This window comes from Balaenoptera physalus (assembly GCF_965194825.1).
Source record: "Balaenoptera physalus genome assembly, chromosome: 11".
NCBI classification, from domain to species: domain Eukaryota; kingdom Metazoa; phylum Chordata; class Mammalia; order Artiodactyla; family Balaenopteridae; genus Balaenoptera; species Balaenoptera physalus.
In genome coordinates this window covers 63,242,315-63,260,892 of record NC_138896.1, presented here as the reverse complement: position 1 = coordinate 63,260,892, position 18,578 = coordinate 63,242,315, and the positions used below count along the sequence as shown (strand labels likewise).

Here is an 18,578-nt window from a genome sequence, read left to right as displayed (position 1 = left end):
ATTCCCAGCAGTCTAGAGACCGGGAACATGAAGTGGGAACACAGGGAAGGAGAGAGCCCATGCAGTGCTCCCTGCAGCTCTTACTTTTGTGCTCATGAAGGTTATTTCTTGTGACAACACTGGCACCATGGGTTGCTGACTGAAACCAGAGAAATGAGAATGTGAAATAACCCTCATGAAACTGACTGAGTTTAAGAGTCCCTTTCTGAACTTAATCATATTTGGTTAGATGATCCATAGCTATCTGGACTGCAGAGTAAGCATCTAAGGTTGGTTTGTTTGTTTGTTTTTATTGAAGTATAGTTGACTTACGATGTTTCAGGTGTACAGCAAAGTGATTCAGTTACATATATATATATATTTTATTTATTTTATTTTCTGATTGTGTCATCTGCCTGCTCTAAATTCTTCTTTTTTTTTTTGTTTTAACTTTTAATTTTATATTGGAGTATAGCCAATTAACAATGTTGTGATAGTTTCAGGTGCAGGGCAAAGCGACTCAGCCATATATACATGTTTCCATTCTCCCCCAAACTCCCCTCCCATCCAGGCTGCCACATAACATTGAACAGAGTTCCCTGTGCTATACAGTAGGTCCTTGTTGGTTATCCATTTTAAATATAGTAGTGTGTACATGTCAATCCCAAACTCCCTAACTATCCCTTTGCCCCACCCTTCCCTCCTGGTAACCATAAATTTGTTCTCTAAGTTTGTGAGTCTGTTTCTGTTTTGTAAATGAGTTCATTTGTATCATTTCTTTTTGGATTCTGCATATAAGTGATATCATTCTCCATCTCTGTCTGACTTAACTTCACTCAGTATGACAATCTCTAGGTCCATCCATGTTGCTGCAAATGGCATTATTTCATTCTTTTTAATGGCTAATATTCCATTGTATATATGTACCACATCTTCTTTATCCATCTAGTTGCTTCCATGTCTTTGCTATTGTAAACAGTACTGCAATGAACACTGGGGTGCATGTATCCTTTCAGACCATGTTTTTTTCTGGATATGTGCCCAGGAGTGGGATTGCAGGGTCATATGGTAGCTCTTATTGTTGAATTGTCTATTTCTCCCTTCATTTCTTGTCATGTATTTTGGTGCTTTGTTACTAGGTGAATATATGTTTGTTATTTTTTTTTAAGTAATTTTATTTTTGGCTGCGTTGGGTCTTCGTTGCTGCATGTGGGCTTCCTCTAGTTGAGGCGAGCGGGGCTACTCTTCATTGCGGTGCGCGGGCTTCTCATCGCAGTGGCTTCTCTTGTTGTGGACAATGGGCTCTAGGTGCGTGGGCTTCAGTAGTTGTGGCTCGCGGGCTCTAGAGTGCAGGCTCAGTAGTTGTGGCGCACGGGCTTAGTTACTCTGCAGCATGTGGGATCTTCCTGGACCAGGGCTTGAACCCGTGTCCCCTGCGTTGGCAGGTGGATTCTTAACACTGCACCACCAGGGAAGTCCCTGAGTATATGTTTATATCTGTGTTATCTTCCTGGTAGTTTGACCCTTTTATCATTATAAAAAATGTTCTTCTTTATCTCTAGTAACTTTGTTTTAAAGTCTGTCTGAAACCTGTATAGCCACTCCTGCTTTCTTGTGATTGCTGTTTGCATGAGATAATCTTTTTTCATCCTTTTACTTTCTATATGTTTATATCTTTGAATCTAAAGTGTGTTTCCTTTAGATAGTATATAGTTGGAGCATGTTTTTTCATCTTAGTCTGACAGTCTCTGCCTTTTGATTGGGTTGTTTAATCCATTCACATGTTGTTATTGATTTGGTTGTATTCACATCTGGCATTTTACTTTTCATTTTCTATGTGTCACATGTCTTTTATGTTTCTCTGTTCCACCTTTACTGCTTTTTTAAAAAAATTTTTATTGGATTATAGTTGATTTACAATGTTGTGTTAGTTTCAGGTGTACAGCAAAGTGAATCAGTTATACATATATATAATACATATATCCACTCTTTTTACAATTCTTTTCCCATGTAAGCCATTACAGAGTATTGAGTAGAGTTCCCTGTGCTATATAGTAGGTCCTTATTAGTTATTTATTTTATATATAGTAGTGTATATATGTCAATCCTAATCTCCCAGTTTATCCCTCCCCACCTGTTATGCACTGGTAACCATAAATAATTTGTTTTCTACATCTGTGACTCTATTTCCATTTTGTTACTGCCCTTTTTTTTGGAGGGGGGCCACGCCACATGCAGGATCTTAGTTCCCCGACCAGGGATCAAACTCATGCTCCCAGCATTGGAAGTGTGGAGTCCTAACCACTGGACCACCAGGGAACTCCCTGCTTTCTTTTTTTGAAGTTTTTTTTTTTTAATGATTGCTCTAGGGTTTAACATATACATCTTAACAGTGTCAGCTTTTATTTTTGGCTGTGTTGGGTCTTCGTTGCTGTGCGCTGGCTTTCTCTAGTTGCAGCAAGCAGGGGCTATGTAGCTTTCTTCCCTTTCACCCCCTTCTTTGGTATTGTTAAACAAGTTACATCTGTTGTTAAAAACCCAACAATACATTACTTTACCATCTTTAGTCATTTCCTTAGGCTATTACAGCTTTGTTCCTACCCACCTTCTTTGTGCTATTATTGGCAAATATACATATGTTTCTATATGTTGTAGGCCCAACAATACATTATATACATATTATTTTATACAATTGTTTTTTAAATCAAGTAAGGGGAGGAGAAAATAGGCATTTCTATTGTTTCTTATAATTACATGATCACTGTTACCTGGTGCTCTTTGATTTTTTTCATGTAGATTTGAATTTTACTATCTGTGGTCACTACTTTCAGGCTGAAGAACTTCCTTTACTATTTCTTTTAAGGTGGGCCTTCTAGCAACAAACTCTCTCTCTAATTCCTCTGGCCTCTTGTTTCTGCTGAGAGTCAGCTGTTAATCTGATTGGGGTTCTCTCATAAGTAATGACTCTCAGCATTTTTACTATGATGTATCTGTGGATCTGTTTGTGTTTATCCTTTTTGGAATTTGTTGAACTTCCTGGATGTGTAGATTGCTTTGTAATGAATTTGGGAAGTTTTTGGCCATTATTTCTTTGAATTTTTTCTGTTCTTTCTCTTTCTTTCTCTTCTGTTCTTTCTCCTGATACTCCGCATTTATGTATGTTGGTATGCTTAATGACGCCCCACATTTCTCTGAGGCTCACTTCACTTTTCTTCATCCTTTTTTCTCTCTGTTCTTTGACTTTTATAATCTCTATTGATCTATCTTAGAGCTTGCTTGTTCTTTTTTCTGCCAGTTCAAATCTACTTTGAGCCATTCAAGCGAATTTTTATTTCACTTGATACACTTTTCAACTCCAGAGTTTCCATTTGTTTCTTTTTTTATAATTTTTCTTTATTGATATTCTCTATTTGATGTGGACATTGTCCTCATACCTTCCTTTAATTCTTAATTTTGATTTCCTTTAGTTCTGTACATGTTTATAATGGCTACTTTGAAGTCTTTTCGTGACAAACCCAGCATATAGGCACTCTCACAGGCAGTTTCTGATGCCTGCTTTTTTTCAGGTTTATGGGTCATACTTTCTTGTTTCTTTGAATTCCTTGTAATTTTTTTGTTAGAAACTTGACATCTTAGATAATATGTTGTAGCAACTCTGGGTACTGGTCTCCCCATCCTCTAGGATTTATTACTTACAGCAAGAGGAGAATACCGGGATCTTTCCCAAAGCAGTCTCTCCCTGAACAGCAAAATTGGGGAAGTTTTAAGCTAAGCGTACATACATATTCATGAAGGGACTTGATTGAACTGAGGAAATTTAGCATAGAGTTGGGGCAAAGGTCGACAGAGTCCAAGCCTTAGTCAATTGAAGTCTGGAGGGTCACCATCGTAATTCCATCCTCCACCTGACTATGGGCCTTAGTTCCTGCAGAACTCAAAGGTATATTATTATGTATATCCCTTGAGGAACCTGGACGCTGCCCCAAGGCTGCACCGTGGTTTCTCGACTGCTCCTCCTTGTTTCTGCATTTCCTCCCTTAAGGTCATTAATTACTGAGACCTGTTTGAGGGCAAGCGTTGCGCCAGGCTTAGACCACAAACTGGCTTAGACCAAAATGGGTTCTCTTATGTCAAGAGAGCCATTCCTGGTTCTCTTTCTCCGGGGGCCCCCTAACCTATCTGCTTACAGTTAGAAGGGAGAGGAAGATCTAGGCTTGTCCCCTGTCACGCCCAGGCCAGGGAGCCGGGAGCCTGAGGAGTGTCAGCAACTGAAGAATAGGCTAGAAGAATGGGGTTTTCATGTTGTACTTTTAAAAACCTTTAATGACTTCTTATCTTTTTTTCTAGCTGAGTTACGCAGTGTGACAAATTGTCAGTCTAACCAACCAAGGTAAGGAAAAATTCTTGTTGATGAGACCAAAAGAATTAGGGATGTAGTATTCCTAAAACAACCATTTAGCATAGTAAGTAAGGGTTCCTTGTTTCAGCATTAAGCTTTGTCCTCGGCTACCTGGAAATACGGAAAAATCACATCTCCTCCCCAGCCCCTGTCTCCTCACCTTCCAGGCTAAAAGATGGAATCAGTAACATAATTCTCCCTTGGGATGACTTATTTTATTATTGCTATTAAAAGGGAAGTCAGAGACAAGCAGAGCTTAGAGCTGCCTTTTAGTTGATTTCAAGTAAAGGCTTTTGAAGTTGGCCGATGTGAAGCAAATCAGTAAAGGGTGTGGGTTATGTGAGACTCTTGAAAAAAGGTAAACGTACATGGGTAGATCTTGGACTTTGTTGGGGAAACTCGGAATAGAAACACTAGAGGCAATATGAGGCTTACATCCTTTTTCTCCAGTAAACTTAGCTGCTATATTTTTGTCTTTAGCAATGAAGGCGATGCTATCAAAGTTTTTGTGCGAATTCGCCCACCTACAGAGGGTTCTGGATCAGCTGATGGAGAGCAAAACTTATGCCTATCTGTGCTGTCCTCTACGACTGTCCGGCTGCACTCCAACCCTGAGCCCAAAACCTTCATATTTGATCATGTGGCAGAAATGGACACCACTCAGGTAATGATGATTTTGGGAACTCAACTTTTCATTTGGAACATATAAGATTCTGTTATTTGGGAGGATTTCACTTCTGGTCTCTTTAGTTTGACAGATCTCAGATAAGGAAGCTCAAACATTCCATAAATATTTTAAATTTAATATTATTAAATATTTTTCTTCCTTCATCAGACTTTGTACTAGAATGACAAGCCTGCTTTATTTTCCCTCTCCAACCTGTGATGGAGGTTGGTGAAGGTGTACTTTTCAGAGCCACTTGGATGATTGATAAGTAAAGTTGAACTGCCTAGTTTAAGAAGAGTGTCTTAGTTCTGGCTGCCATTACACAAATATCATAGACTGGGTGGTTTAAACAACAAACATTTATTTCTCACATTTCTGGAGGTTGGGAATCCAAGATCAAGTGCAAGAAATCCAGTGTCTGGTGAGGACTCACTTCCTGGCTTGTAGACAGCTGCCTTCCACTGTGTCCTCACATGGTGGAGAGAGAGAATTCTCTGTGTCTCTTCTTATAAGGGCACTACAGGCATACCTCACTTTATTGCACTTTGCAGATACTGTGTTTATTTACAATTGAAGGTTTGTGGCAGCTCTGCATTGAACAACTCCATTACCATCATTTTTCCAACAGCACTGCTCACTTCATGTCTCTGTGTCACATTTTGGTCAATATTTCTTGAAATATTTTGTTCTTTTTTGTTATTATTATATTATGGTGATCTATGATCAGTAATCTTTGATGTTACTATTGTAATTGTTTTGGCATATTTTAGCAATAAAGTATTTTTAAATTAAGACATGTACATTGTTTTCTTAGAAATAATGCTATTGCACACTTAATAGACTACAGTATAGTACAAATATAACTTTTATATGCACTGAGAAACCAAAAAATTCATGTGACTTGCTTTATTGCTATATTCACTTTATTGAGCTCATCTGGAAACGAACCCACAATATCTCCGAGGTGTGCCTGTACTGCTATCCTCAGGGCTCCACTCTCACGACTAATTACCTCCCAAAGGCCCCATCTCCAAATACCGTCACGTTGGGGATTAGTGTTTCAACATATGAATTTTGGGGAGACATTCAATCCATAGCAGAGAGTGATTGATTTAAGATTACTATGGTGTTGGGACTCCCCTGGCGGTCCAGTGGTTAAGACTCCGCGCTTCCAATGCAGGGGGCACGGGTTCGATCCCTGGTTGGGGAACTAAGATTCCACATGCCACAAGGCGTGGCCAAAAAAAAAAAAGATTGCTATGGTGTCAATAACTTTTTCTAATTAAGGACAACTTAGTTAAAATCTAGTCAGCACTATTCAATAGAACTTTCTGCAGTGATGGAAATATTCTGTAAATGTGCTGTCCATTACATTAGCCTCTAGATACACATGGCTATTTAAGTTTAAATTAATTAAGATTAATTAAAATTTCAAATTCACCTTTTCAGATTATTAATTTCTCAGATGCCCTAGCCACATGTGGCTGTTGAGCACTTGAAATATGACTAGTGCATCTGAGGACCTGACTTTTAATTTTTATTTAATTTTAATTAATTTAAGTAATAGCCACATATGGCTAATGGCTACTGCATTGGACATCACACATCTTGATTATTCCCTCATACACATGGATGTTTTTGGTGAGACATGTAGATCTTTAGATCTTTTTTCATCTAGGGCATGGCTGGACAATGGAAATAGAAAGTGAGCCATATATATAATTTAAAATTTTCTAGTAGCCACATTTTTGGTCACGCCGTGCAGCTTGCAGGATCTTAGTTCCCCAACCAGGGATTGACTCCGGGCCCTCAGCAGTGAGAGTGCAGAGTCCTAACCACTGGATCACTAGGGATTTCCCTAGTAGCCACATTTTTTTTTTTTTAATTTATTTATTTATGGCTGTGTTGGGTCTTCATTTCTGTGCGAGGGCTTTCTCTAGTTGTGGCAAGTGGGGGCCACTCTTCATCGCGGTGCGCAGGCCTTTCACTGTCGTGGCCTCTCTTATTGCGGAGCACAGGCTCCAGATGCGCAGGCTCAGTAGTTGTGGCTCACGGGCCTAGCTGCTCCGCGGCACGTGGGATCTTCCCAGACCGGGGCTCGAACCCGCGTCTCCTGCATTAGCAGGCAGATTCTCAACCACTGTGCCACCAGGGAAGCCCGCCACATTTTTAAAAAGTAAAAAAGAAACAAGTAAAATTAGTTTTAATTCTGTATCTCATTTAACCCAGTATACCTAAAATACCATTTCAACATGTAAGGAACATAAAGCAAGTTATTAATGAGATATTTTTCCATTCTTTTTTTTTTCATGTTCAGTCTTCCAAAACTGGTGTATGTTTTATACTTACAACGCATCTCAAGTTGGACTAGCCACATTCCAGGTGCTCTGTAGCCATATGTGTCTCATGGCTACTATACTAGACAATGCAGATCTACGAATTCTTGCATTGTTGATAAGGCTGCATCTATTTATATATAAAAATGAAAATAAAAATCAGATATTGATTATTTAGTATAAGCTTGTGGGAAAAGTACTGAAGAACATATAGGGCTATGTATTTTATGCTAATACCAGTATAATATTGCATGCAGTATGCTAAATTCTATATGAACTCTAGATGTGAGGTTTAAATCTATAATTGCATAGGAGATTAATGGATATAATTATGTTTACAGTTTTATCATCTTAGCTATTTTAGCCTTTTTCCTATAATAGATATAATTTTCATGTTATTGCAAATGAAAATTTGCACACAAATTTTATTATATTTTAGAATGTAGTTTAGGAAAAATGTTTTCATTTTTGTGAAATGTTAACATATTTGGTGCTTAACATTTGTAGGAGTCTGTGTTCTCAACTGTGGCCAAAGGCATTGTGGAGTCTTGCATGAGTGGCTATAATGGTACCATCTTTGCATAGTAAGTTGTTCACAGTTTCCTTATACAAGGGTACAATAGTAAGTGCTTCTATTTGTTTCCTATGGCTTCTGTAACAAATGACCACATACTTAGTGGCTTGAAACAACACAAATTTGTCTTACAGTTCTGTAAGTCAGGAGTTTGACGCCAGTCTCTGAGCTAAAATAAAGGTGTCAGCAGGGCTGTGTTCCTTTCTGAAAGCTCTAGAGGAGAATCTGTTTTCCGACTTCTTGAGGCCATCTACATTACTTGACTTACAGCCCCCTTTCTCCATCTTCCAAGCCAATGACATGCAACTGGCTCTTCCTTAGTCATGTTGCTCTCTGACTGAGCTGGGCATGTTCTTTAATTTTAAGGACTCATGTGATCTGATCGGCCCCACCTGCGTAAGCAAGGTGGAAGGGATTAAACTCTGCCTCCTGGAGAGGAGAGGATCTACATGTTATCTGGGATTCTTCTGTAAGGAAGATTGGTCTTTTTGCCCCCATTAATTAATTCATTCATTTATATGGTATGGACTTACATATATTTATTTCATACTTTGGGTTATAATCTAATACTACATTATGTTTCTCTTGTTGCTTACATTGTTCTAGCTTGGCCATTGGGAGCTTTTTGAGGTTGGTTTGTGTGACCCTTTGACATGTCACATCCTTTTGTTTTTTGAGCACTTCCTTTATGATGCTACAGTATGCTCCTGGCTCATCTTATATTTTCCCTGTCTGAGACCTAGAATCAGCCATTTTGGCAAGGAGCCCTGGTTCCTTTTATTGGAGAATGGTGTTTAGAAACTAAGGGCACTCGGTGTGTTTGTTGCTACTGGAGTGTCATTGCTTCTAGGCCTTTTCAGCAGACAGAGCTAGGTAATATATGTATGTATACTAAGTCATGTATACAGACATATCTATAAGTGTTTCTGTTTCTATCCATTTCTATATACAGTAAGGTAAACTTGAGTTCATACTGATGTCTCTGACTCTAATCCAAGGGTTTAGAATCCACATGGGTTCATTCTAGCCTTCCTTTCTTGTTTATCTGTAACTTCCCTTGCTGACAGTGAGAAACCCGGGCTCCCACTGCTACCATCCATTTATTCATTTGTTCATCCCCAGTACACATGTAAAGCAGTTTCAGAATTGTTAGCCTGTATCCCTGTGAAGAACAGATTTACTGCGTGCAGTGTTTATGTACAGATCCTTTTTTTTTTTTCCTTAAGTCCTACAATTTCTAGTCAAAACCTCATTTTGTAAACTTACTTAGGCCAGCCCCTTTTCCACCTACACCTTTCAGTGCAGTATGTCATGAACTTGTCATTCAATTAGATACATTCCATCCTGGGGTCTCTGACATCCTAGTTGATGTGTTTTGTTTGTTTATTTAGTTTGCATACTTTAAAGTTCACCCTTTGTGATGTACAGTTGCATAGTGTTTTGACAAATGCAGAGACCCAAGCATTTAGCACCCCTATTGAAGAGAACAGTTCCTCCACCTTGAAAGTTCCTACTGTTTGTCCCATTAATAGTCAGCCACTCCTTCCCCGCCCCCCCACCACCCCGCAACCTCTGGATACACTAATAAATTTTCCATTCCTATAGCTTTGCCTTTCCCAGAGTGTCATATGATTGGAATCATACAATATGTAACCTTTTGGTTCTGGCTTTTTTCATTTAGGATTTGTCTATGTTGTTGCATGCATCAGTAGCTTTTGCTTTCTCTTTCTTTCCTTTTTTTTTTTTTTTTTTGCCGAGTAGTATTTTACTGTGTGGATTTACCACAGTTTTTTTATTCACTCCCCTGTTAAAGGATATCTTGGTTGCTTCCAGTTTTTGGCAATTATGAATAAAGTTGCTACAAACATTCAAATATTGGGTTTTGTGTGAACATAAGTTTTCAAATCACTTGAGTAAATACATAGGAATACATTGCTGGGTCATATAGTATAAGAAACTGTCAATCTGTCTTCCATATATATATTGAAAGTGCATGATGATGGAAATTCCCTGGTGATCCAGTGGTTAGGACTTGGTGCTTTCACTGCCGTGGGCCTGGGTTCAATCCCTGGTCGGGGAACTGAGATCCTGCAAGGCTCACAGCACAGCCAAAAAAAAAAAAAAAAGTGCATGATGATTCTGAATTTCTAAATGCTGGCAACCTTAAAATACTGCTCTAGGTTTCATGTTGGAATGTAAGCTGACAACCTTGGCAGTTCTACAAGGTCAGTTTTTTTTACAAGGTGAATCATTTCAGATTTATTTCATAAATAGGAATATAATTTGTAGTACTATTATTTTTTCCTTTTCTTCTAGCAATAGACTTCCTAATTTTATTCAGAACCAGAGGTTTTTAATAAGATGTAGTGAATTATGTAATTAATTTTGAGCAGCTGATGCTTTTTTTGTGTGTGTGCCCTTGGTTCATCTGTAATTGGCTCAAAATACAAGAAAATAAAAAATAAGAAGCTTAAAGCTTGGATTCATCTTGTGCACAAATTCTTCCTTGAAAATTTGCCTTTGCCTTTCATGCTTACTTTTCAGTTGTGTTCAGCAGAACTAAATATTCTCTCTTGACCAGTGAAGCAGATAACCATTTTCTCATGTCTTCTCAAGAAAAAAAAAGATTTTTTTTTTTCACAGAATATTTTGAGTGGTAAAGTTCAAAAATCAATTTGAAATAAGAGCCACAATTACCAGAGATTATATATCTTCAGAACTGTTTTCTTTGAAGATCCTTAGGCATACTAATTATAATATTTAATTTGAAAATTGCTTTTGGTAGTTGAGGGCAGAAATGAGAAACATACGGAGAGAAGTGAGCATTGATTTATTGGTTGGGTGAGCATACGTTCCGGTTTACTGCAGACAGTCTCAATTCTAGAGTTATCGTTAATAGTGTCCCCTTCACTTTCAAGTAGGACGCTCAACAATATCCATTTCTTATTCTGAGTTAACTGAAGAACTTTTTTTCCCCTACTTCTGAAAGAAAGAGGTAAACAACTAGATGATACTGTTTTCTAGCTCTTGGGGCATTGAACCAAAAAGTAAACTCAAAATTTTATATTTCTGCCATGACTCCAGTGTAAACACATTTAACATCCTAATTGACATCTATCTTCAACATAAATTTTTATTTTTTTAATATTTATTTATATTTATTTTGGCTGCACCAGGTCTTAGTTGCGGCACGTGGGATCTTTAGTTGCGGCATGTGGCCTCTTAGTTGTGGCATGCATGCAGGATCTAGTTCCCTGACCAGGGATCAAACCTGGGCCCCCTGCATTGGGAGCATGGAGTCCTACCCACTGGACCCCCAAGGAAGTCCCTAAATTTTAATTGTTTTAGTTTTTTGTTTCTCCTGTTTCTGGTGTACCTGAGGAGATATGACACTACACAAAAAAAAAAAAAAAATCAAGCCTATAGTATAAGGATGTTTTTAATTGCTTTGTTTTTAAATGAAGACATCTTAGTATCTTTTAAAGGCAGAATTTAGAAAGAGAATTGCTGCATTATTTAGAAGAGCAAAAATTGGGGAAAAAAAAGTCTAGTTGGTTCTGATTAAATAAATTATGATACATTCGTGGAATACTATGTAGCCATTAAAAATAAAGAGGCAGATCTCTATTTACCAGCATAGAAAGATGTGTGAGATAAAAATTAAGGGAAAAAAACAGGTTGCAGAGAAGTGTGAATAGCATCATTCCAATTCTGTAAATAAAAATTAAATGAAAACTCTGATGGCCGTGTCTGTATAATCCAGAAGCATTTATTAGACAGTTAAGAGTGGTTAAGTCTTAGTGGTAGAATAGGAGAGAAAGAAAATGTATCATTCACTTTTTACCTGATATAATTATAAAAAAGACAATTAGTTCTTTGTGGGGAAAATTTATATACTAGTAGACCATATTAAAATAGGGTAGTCTTCTAAATTTCATGTGTGAAAATAATATCTGAAACATTCTTTTTTACAGTGGACAGACTGGTTCAGGGAAAACATTTACTATGATGGGTAAGTAAATTAGAGATTAACATTTACTGGCTTAGTCTACTCTTTTTGTGATGACAGAACTTAGTATATTTTTTGGAAAGGAATACTTTCTGGTATATGATGTTGACCTCATAAAATTAAGGTTATTTCCCAAGCTTCTGTCAGATTGCGACTTCCATTATAGCAAAGTCTGTGTTTTTAGCTATGTTCCCAGCTCAATGCTTAGCACAGAGTATGTGCTCAATGAACAATTTTTGAAGTGGGTTTAATGAATTTTTATATATTATGTACCTGTATAACCACTACCCAGACCAAGATTCCTAGTCAGTAACTACTCCCACTGCTGTCCCCTGACATATGTATTACTCTGACTTCTGTCATCACTAGTTTTGCTTGTTTTTTGCACTTCTACAAATGAAATTTTACTGTATTTACTCTTTTATGTATGGCTTCTTTCTCTCAGCCTGAGGTTTGTCAGATTCACTAATGTTATGGCATGTAGTAGTAGTTTATTTCCATTGCTGTATAATAGATTATTGTATGAATATACCACATTTTCTATTATTTTTTTAATAGATCTTTATTGAAGATAATTGCTTCACAATACTGTGTTAGTTTCTGTTGCACGGCAAAGCAAATCAGCCATATGCATACACGTCCCCATATCTCCTCCCCCTTGAACCTCCCTCCCGTCCTCCCTATCCCACCCCTCTAGGTCATCACAAAGCACCGAGCCGATCTCCCTGTGCTATGCCGCTGCTTCCCACCAGCCAACTATTTTACATTCGGTAGTGTATATATGTCGATGCTACTCTCACTTCGCCCAGCTTCACGCTCCCACCCCATGTGATCAAGTCCATTCTCTATGTCTACCTCTTTATTCCTGCCCTGCAACTAGGTTCATCAGTACCATTTTTTTTTTTTTTTTTTTTTAGATTCCATATATATTCATTAGCACATGGTATTTGTTCTTCTCTTTCTGACTTACTTCACTCTGTGTGACAGACTCTAGGTCCATCCACCTCACTACAAATAACTCAATTTCGTTTGTTTTTATGGCTGAGTAATATTCCACTGTATATATGTGCCACATCTTCTTTATCCATTCATCCATCGATGGACATTTAGGTTGGTTCCATGTCCTGGCTATTGTAAATAGTGCTGCAGTGAACATTATGGTGTATATCTCTTTTTGAATTATGGTTTTCTCAGGGTATATGCCCAGTAGTAGGATTGTTGGGTAATATGGTAATTCTATTTTTAGTTTTTTGAGGAACCTCCGTACTGTTTTCCATAGTTGTATCAATTTACATTCCCACCAACAGTGCAGGAGGGTTCCCTTTTCACCACACCCTTTCCAGCAATTATTGTTTCCAGCTTTTTTGATAATGGCCATTCTGACCGGCATGAAGTGATACCTCATTGTAGTTTTGATTTGTATTTTTCTAATAATTAGTGATATTGAGCATCTTTTCATGTGCCTCTTGACTATCTGTATGTCTTCCTTGGTGAAATGTCTACTTAGGTCTTCTGCCCATTTTTTAACTGGATTGTTTGTTTTTTTCATATTGAGTTCCATGAGCTGTTTGTATATTTTGGAGATTAATCTTTTGTCTGTTGTTTCATTTGCAAATATTATCTCCCATTCTGAGGGTTGTCTTTTTGTCTTGTTTATGGTTTCCTTTGCTGTGCAAAAGCTTTTAAGTTTAATTAAGTCCCATTTGTTTATCTTTGTTTTTATTTCTGTTACTCTAGGAGGTGGGTCAAAAAAGATCTTGCTGTGGTTTATGTCAAAGTGTGTTTTTTCTCTAAAAGTTTTATAATGTCTGGTTTTACATTTAAGTCTTTAATCTATTTGGAATTTATTTTTGTATATGATGTTAGGTAGTGTTCTAATTTCATTCTTTTACATGTAGCTGTCCAGTTTTCCCAGCATCACTTATTGAAGAGGCCGTCTTTTCTCCATTGTATATTCTTGCCTCCTTTGTCGTAAATTAGGTGCCCATATGTGCGTGGGTTTATCTCTGGGCATTCTATCCTGTACCATTGATCTATATTTCTGTTTTTGTGCCAGTACCATACTGTCTTGATTACTGTAGCTTTGTGGTATAGTTTGAAGTTGGGGAGCCTGATTCCTCCAGCTCCGTTTTTCTTTCTCAAGATTGCTTTGGCTATTAGGTGTCTTTTGTGTTTCCATACGAATTGTAAGATTTTTTTGTTCTAATTCTGTGAAAAATGCCATTGGTAATTTGATAGGGATTGCATTGAATCTGTAGATTGCTTTCAGTAGTATAGCCATTTTCACAATATTGATTCTTCCAATCCAAGAACATGGTATATTTCTCCATCTGTTTATGTCATCTTTGATTTCTTTCATCAGTGTTTTATAGTTTTCTGAGTACAAGTCTTTCGCCTCCTTAGGCAGGTTTATTCCTAGGTATTTTATTCTTTTTGTTGCAGTGGTAAATGGGAGTGTTTCCTTAATTTCTCTTTCTGATTTTTCGTTGTTGGTGTATAGGAATGCCACAGATTTCTGTGCATTAATTTTGTATATTGGAACCTTACCAAATTCATTGACTAGTTCTAGTAGTTTTCTGGTGGCATCTTTAGGATTTTCTATGTATAGTATCATGTCATCTGCAAACAGTGACAGTTTTACTTCTTCTTTTCCAATTTTTATTCCTTTTATTTCTTTTTCTTCTCTCATTGCTGTGGCTAGGACTTCCAAAACTATGTTGAATAATAGTGGTGAGAGTGGACATCCTTGTCTTATTCCTGATCTTAGTGCACATGCTTCCAGTTTTTCACCACTGAGCATGATGCTTGCTGTGGGTTTGTCATATATGGCCTTTATTATGATGAGGTGGGTTCCCTCTATGCCCATTTTCTGGAGAATTTTTATCATAAATGGTTGCTGAATTTTGTCGAAAGCTTTTTCTGCATCTATTGAGATGATCATATGGTTTTTATTCTTCAGTTTGTTAATATGGTGTATCACATTGATTGATTTGCATATATTGAAGAATCCTTGCATCCCTGGGATAAATCCCACTTGATCATGGTGTATGATCCTTTTAATGTTCTGTTGGATTCTGTTTGCTAGTATTTTGTTGAGGATTTTTGCATCTATGTTCATCAGTGATATTGGTCTATAATTTTCTTTTTTTGTGATATCTTTTTCTGGTTTTGGTATCAGGATGATGGTGGCTTTGTAGAATGAATTTGGGAGTGTTTCTCCCTCTGCAATTTTTGGAAGAGTTTGAGAAGGATTGGTGTTAGCTCTTCTCTAAATGTTTGATAGAATTTGCTTGTGAAGCCATCTGGTCCTGGACTTTTGTTTGTTGGAAGATTTTTAATTCTGGTTTCAATTTCATTACTTGTGATAGGTCTGCTTATATTTTCTAATTCTTCCTGGTTCAGTCTTAGAAAATTGTACCTTTCCAAGAATTTGTCCATTTCTTCGTGGTTGTCCATTTTATTGGCATATGGTTGTTGTAGTAGTCTCTTATCATCCTTTGTATTTCTGCAGTGTCAGTTGTTATTTCCCCCTTTTCATTTCTAATTTTATTGATTTGTGTCCTCTCCCTTTTTTTCTTGATGAGTCTGACTAAGGATTTATCAATTTTGTTTATCTTCTCAAAGAACCAGCTTTTAGTTTTATTGATCTTTGCTATTGTTTTCTTCGTTTCTATTTCATTTATTTCTTATTTCTGCTCTGATCTTTATGATTTCTTTCCTTCTACTGACTTTGGGTTTTCTTTGTTCTTCTTTCTCTAGTTGTTTTAAGTGTAGGGTTAATTGTTTATTTGAGATTTTTCTTGTTTCTTGAGGTGAGATTGAATTGCTATGAACTTCCCTCTTAGAACTGCTTTTGCTGCATCCCATAGGTTTTGGGTCATCGTGTTTTCATTGTCATTTGTTTCTATGTATTTTTAAATTTCTTCTTTGATTTCTTCAGTGATCTCTTGGTTATTTAGTAGCACACTGTTTAGCCTCCAGTGCTTTTTACACTTTTTTTCCTATAATTGATTTCCAGTCTCAGAGTGTTGTGGTCAGAAAAGATGCTTGATATGATTTCAGTTTTCTTAAATTTTTCAAGGCTTGATTGGTGACCCAAGATGTGACCTATCCTGGAGAATATTCCATGTACACCTGAGAAGAAAGTGTATTCTGCCGCTTTTGGGTGGAATGTTCTATAAATATCAATTAGATCTATCTAGTCTATTGTGTCATTTAAAGCTTGTGTTTCCTTATTTATTTTCTGTTTGGATGATCTGTCCATTGGTGTAAGTGAGGTGTTAAAGTCTCCTACTATTATTGTTTTACTGTCAATTTCTCCTTTCGTGGTTGTTAGCATTTGCCTTATGTATTGAGGTGCTCCTCTGCTGGGTGCATAAACATTTTTAATTGTTATATCTTCTTCTTGGATTGATCCTTTGATCATTATGTAGTGTCCCTCCTTATCTCTTGTAACAGTATTTTAAACTCTATTTGATCTGATATGAGTATTGCTATTCCAGCTTTCTTTTGATTTCCATTTACATGGAATATCTTTTTCCATCCCTTCACTTTCAGTCTGTATGTGTCCCTAGGTCTGAAGTGGTTCTCTTGTAGACAGCATATATATGGGTCTTGTTTTTGTATCCATTCAGCCAGTCTGTGTCTTTTGGTTGGGGCATTTAATCCATTTACATTCAAGGTTATTATCGATAGGTATGTTCCTATTACCATTTTCTTAATTGTTTTGGGTTTGTTTGTTTGTTTTTAACATCTTTATTGGCGTATAATTGCTTTACAATGGGGTGTTAGTTGGGTTTGTTTTTGTGGATCTTTTTCTTCTCTTGTGTTTCCCATTTAGAGAAGTTTCTTTAGCATTTGTTGTAAAGCTGGTTTGGTGGTGCTGAATTCTCTTAGTTTTTGTTTGTCTGAAAAACTTTTGACTTCTCCATCGAATCTGAATGAGATCCTTGCCGGCTAGAGTAATCTTGGTTGTAGGTTTTTCTCTTTCATCACTTTAGGTATATCCTGCCACTCCCTTCTGGCCTGCAGAGTTTCTGCTGAAAAATCAGCTGGTAACCTTATGGGGATTCCTTTGCATGTTATTTTTTGTTTTTCCCTTGCTGCTTTTAATATTTTTTCTTTGAACTTAATTTTTGTTAGTTTGATTAATATGTGTTTTGCTGTGTTTTTCCTAGGGTTTATCCTGTATGGGACTCTCTGTGCTTCCTGGACTTGGGTGACTATTTCCTTTCCCATGTTAGGGAAGTTTTCCATTATAATCTCTTCAAATATTTTCTCAGACCCTTTCTTTTTCTCTTCTTTTTCTGGAACCCCTATAATTCGAATGTTGGTGCATTTAGTGTTATCCCAGAGGTCTCTGAGATTGTCTTCAGTTCTTTTCATTCTTTTTTCTTTATTCTGCTCCTCGGCAGTTATTTCCACCATTTTGTCTTCTAGCTCACTTATTCCTTCTTTTGCCTCAGTTATTCTGTTATTGATTCCTTCTAGTGTATTTTTCATTTCAGTTATTGTGTTGTTCATCTCTGTTTGTTTGTTCTTTAGTTCTTCTAGATCTTTGTTAAACATTTCTTTTATTTTCTCAATCTGTGCTTCCATTCTATATCCGAGATTCTGGATCATCTTTACTATCATTACTCTGAATTCTTTTTCAGGTAGATTGCCTATTTCCTCTTCATTTATTTGGTCTTGTAGGTTTTTTTTACCTTGCTCCTTCATCTGTGACATATTTTTTTGCTGTCTCTTTTTTTTTTTAATGAGTGGGATTGTGTTCCTGCTTTACTGGTTGTTTGGCCTGAGGCTTCCAACACTGGAGTTTGTAGGCTCTTGTGTAGAGCTGGGTCTTGGTGCTGAGAGAGGAACTCTGTGAGACCTCACTCCGATGAATATTCCCTGGGGTCTGAGGTTCTCTGTTAGTCCAGTGGTTCAGATTCGGAGCTCCCACCGCAGGAGCTTCCGCCCAACCCTGTGCTCGCAAATCAAGATCCCGCAAGCCACGTGGGGTGGTAAAAAAAAGAGAACAATAACAAAGTAAAAAATAAAATGAGACTAGGAAACTAATAGATATATTAGAAAGAATGTAAAAATAAAAATATAGATGAATCAACAACCGGAAGGTACGTCAGTACCACAATAGTAAAAAAGAGGAGGAGGGAGAAGAAAAAAAAAATGGAGGGGGGGAAGGCCTTGGCTGTGGAGAGCGGGGCCTAAGCAAGTGTGAGGTTTGGGCGGTGGGTGGGGCCAATGCTCAGCACCCACAGGGCTAGAAAAGGCCCTGGAGGCTGTGGGGGGTGGGGCTTAGGGTTAAGGAACAGAAGGGGCCCAGGCGTGCCCCCCACCCCTGGTCTCAGAGGGCGGGGAACGTCACCTGGGAGCCCAGCAGGCTTCCTGGGCTTCAGTGGGCAGGGCAAACGCCTTCCTCTCCTCTTCTGCTCCTCCGGTCTGGGATCTGGGAGGGCCCTTCCCACCTGCCAATCCTGATCTCCCTGCCCTCCCTCCTATACCCCCAGGACCAATGGGGGGGTGGGCCTTGGAGGGCCGGGAACTGGTCTGGGAGCTCAGTAGGCTCCCTGGGCCTGAGTGGGCGGGGAAAACACCCTCTGCTCCTCCTCGAC

The 18,578-nt window shown here is 37.9% G+C and overlaps 1 protein-coding gene across 3 annotated transcripts in view; it reads left to right on the top strand.

Annotated features, from left to right (window-relative positions):
* Positions 1–18,578, top strand: part of KIF15 (kinesin family member 15) — a 120,710-nt gene that overhangs the window by 39,610 nt on the left and 62,522 nt on the right. For all 3 annotated transcript variants that reach the window (XM_082412717.1, XM_082412718.1, XM_082412719.1), the window contains exons 2-5: positions 4,327–4,369; positions 4,859–5,042; positions 7,889–7,965; positions 11,930–11,967. In XM_082412717.1, coding sequence (XP_082268843.1) covers positions 4,327–4,369; positions 4,859–5,042; positions 7,889–7,965; positions 11,930–11,967 — 342 coding nt within the window. The remainder of the gene's footprint in view (positions 1–4,326; positions 4,370–4,858; positions 5,043–7,888; positions 7,966–11,929; positions 11,968–18,578) is intronic.